General features: G+C 41.4%; 1 protein-coding gene across 1 annotated transcript; it reads left to right on the forward strand.

Moving 5' to 3' along the window:
- Positions 1–2,302: 2,302 nt before the first annotated feature.
- Positions 2,303–2,797, forward strand: LOC129617881 (uncharacterized). The gene has a single exon (XM_055532918.1). The coding sequence runs from the start codon at positions 2,303–2,305 to the stop codon at positions 2,795–2,797; it is 495 nt and encodes a 164-aa protein (XP_055388893.1).

The following is a 2,797-nucleotide window of genomic DNA, read 5'->3' on the forward strand; positions in this document are numbered from 1 at the left end:
TACCTTTTTCAGGTACGATTTGAGCTCTTAAATTTGCAAAGGCTGAATAATGACAACCAATACAAAATTCAAGAGCGATACAACAAACAAGCGACATTGTCAACGAAGAAGATCTAGAAAGAAGTCTGACAAGAACAGACACAATAATAAGAAGCACGAATCACTTCTTTCGAGACAAGAATCATCAAATGCGCCAATGACAAGAATAGATAATCCAATGACAAGAATAGATAATCCAATGACAAGAATAGATAATCCAATGACAAGAATAGATAATCCAATGACAAGAATAGATAATCCAATGACAAGAATAGATAATCCAATGACAAGAATAGATAATCCAATGACAAGAATAGATAATCCAATGACAAGAATAGATAATCCAATGACAAGAATAGATAATCCAATGACAAGAATAGATAATCCAATGACAAGAATAGATAATCCAATGACAAGAATAGATAATCCAATGACAAGAATAGATAATCCAATGACAAGAATAGATAATCCAATGACAAGAATAGATAATCCAAGACAAAATAGAAACAGTCATAAAAAGCGCCAATAATCAATCAACTTACAAAAATGAAATAACAGCGATAACCTGGTAGAGAACAACGCAAAGCCGTAGAGGTATTCCATCCACAAAAATACTCTTTATATTCAAATGAAAGTTTCTTGAACATGAACTCAGTCCAGATTCCTGTATCACTTTTGTTTCAGAAGCTAAATTCCATTCCCCTCCATCAGATTGTGGTGGGGAGCGTGGATGAGGCCCTTCTGCCTCGCTACTCATGCCAGGCTGGATTGGCTCTACATTTTCCCGAGATGGCAGAGAATCCATCGAATCATCTGTTTTAGTAATCATCGAAACTGTATACGATCCCGTCGCGCACGCGAGCATAAACCCAGAGAAAGATTGCATCAGGCTCGAGAGGTCGTATAGAAGGTGTCCAAAAACAGACAAACACCCAGATGCTTGATTCCATCATTGCATAAGCAATCCCGACGGCAAAAATCTGACGGATACGTCTCAGAATGGACATCATCAAGGCAATTATTTGTACCTGAAATCTTGTTAGTGTTTGCGCTACTGAAGAGACAAAACAAGCCCAAGAGCCGCATCCCAGGCTCGGGTCTAATTCTTCTGGTCGGGATACTAAACCGGGAGAACTACTTCCACTATTTTCCTCCCACAGAAAAAACATTAAACCCACATTGATGACTGCAAGAGCTGAGGCTATTGAGAAGATGATTGTAAGACCGGATCCAGGACGAATCCAATCACTGCTTTGACGAATCCATGCGGCTGACTGACAGACGAGAATCGATGCTATAGAAGTTGTTACAGTTGCCCTTGAGTAAGTATCTTGCAGAAGAGCATCTGGGAATCCTGATAGAAGAGTGACGCCATAGGATGACACGAGAATTGATTGAAATTTATTAGAATTGAAGAATTGAAGAAGCTTCAATCGCGGGAGGTCCAAAATTTTGGGCCTCCAAACGAATCAAAGCTCTCTTATCGCACTCACCTAGAATTCGGTGCTGATCAGTCATCCACGATTCAGGGACAGAATAAAGAAGTGAGACAGCAATTCCATAAAAAATCTGCGATGCTACAAACGCTGCTGGATATGAAAAAAATGCTACAAGCAAATAACGGCTTGCATAGGCAAGCATGCATGCTGCAACGCCAAGACGCCTGCCCAACATATCAATGAGCGGGGAGGTGATGCAATTCGAAATAGCCGTTGTGAGAAAGGAAATTTGCATGAGTTCCCGTATTCGTTGATCCTCCATATGATGGTAATCAGAATACATGTAAAAGATGTAGGGTGCCCCAAACATCTCTACCGCGAAGGCGATGGAAAAAACAATAATATAGCGTTGCTGAAATCGATTGAAACGTTCCAAAAAGCGACACCTCTTCCATAGAAGCGCTTCTTTGTGTCGCTTTCTGACGCGATAATTCATCTCGTTGAGCTGCTGTGAGTTTTGGCCTTTTAAAAATCCATTTAAACACATGGTGAACGATAACTAGAATGATGAACGTTCCTGATCAAAAAAATGAGTCGAAATAAATCACTCTCGAGACAACTCGTGCATACCAGCCAAATGATATTGGTCAAAACTTCTGTAGATGTCCAAAATTCTGTTGTTGCAAATCTTAATGATTGGGGCGCCAGAGTCGGAATCTCGGATTGAAGAGATTCAATGCTACTCACCGAAACTTCTCTATCCGGGGCCTCAACCATTTAGTCCCTCTTCTTTTTTTAAACTGCACCAGGCGCATGTCAGTTTGATGGAACGCCTTGGGCTTAACGGTGCGTTAAGCAAAACGTGCAAGAATCTTAAGATTCATGAGCCAACAGAGATTCAAGAAAAGACAATTCCGCCAATTTTGAAGGGCCTCGATTTGATTGGGGTCGCTCAAACAGGATCAGGGAAGACGGCTTGCTACTGCTTGCCCTCATTGCAAAAACTGGCCGCTGACCCTTATGGCGTTTTTGGAATTGTTTTACTTCCTACGAAAGAACTCGCTGCGCAGGTGTTTGAGCAGTTTGCTGTCTTCTCGACGTCCCTAGGATTTCGTGATAAGATTGCTTTAGTCGTTGGAGGAGATCCATGGCTTGTTCAAACCAGAAAGATAGCTGATCGGCCTTATATCGTTGTTGCTACTCCCTGGACGTCTTCTAGGACTCTTGGAACATCCAGACACACTCCAGAGTTTTTCAAATCTCTCTGTTATCATTTTAGACGAGGCAGATCGATTGCTCACAGGAACACTCCAAGCTGA

The sequence above is a fragment of the Condylostylus longicornis genome, unplaced genomic scaffold (assembly GCF_029603195.1).
Source record: "Condylostylus longicornis isolate FDR11 unplaced genomic scaffold, ASM2960319v2 ptg000680l, whole genome shotgun sequence".
In the NCBI taxonomy this organism is placed as follows: Eukaryota; Metazoa; Arthropoda; class Insecta; order Diptera; family Dolichopodidae; genus Condylostylus; species Condylostylus longicornis.

Coding starts and splice junctions, on each gene's coding strand:
- LOC129617881 (XM_055532918.1), top strand. CDS start 2,303: ATGGAACGCCTTGGGCTTAACGGTGCGTTAAGCAAAACGTGCAAGAAT.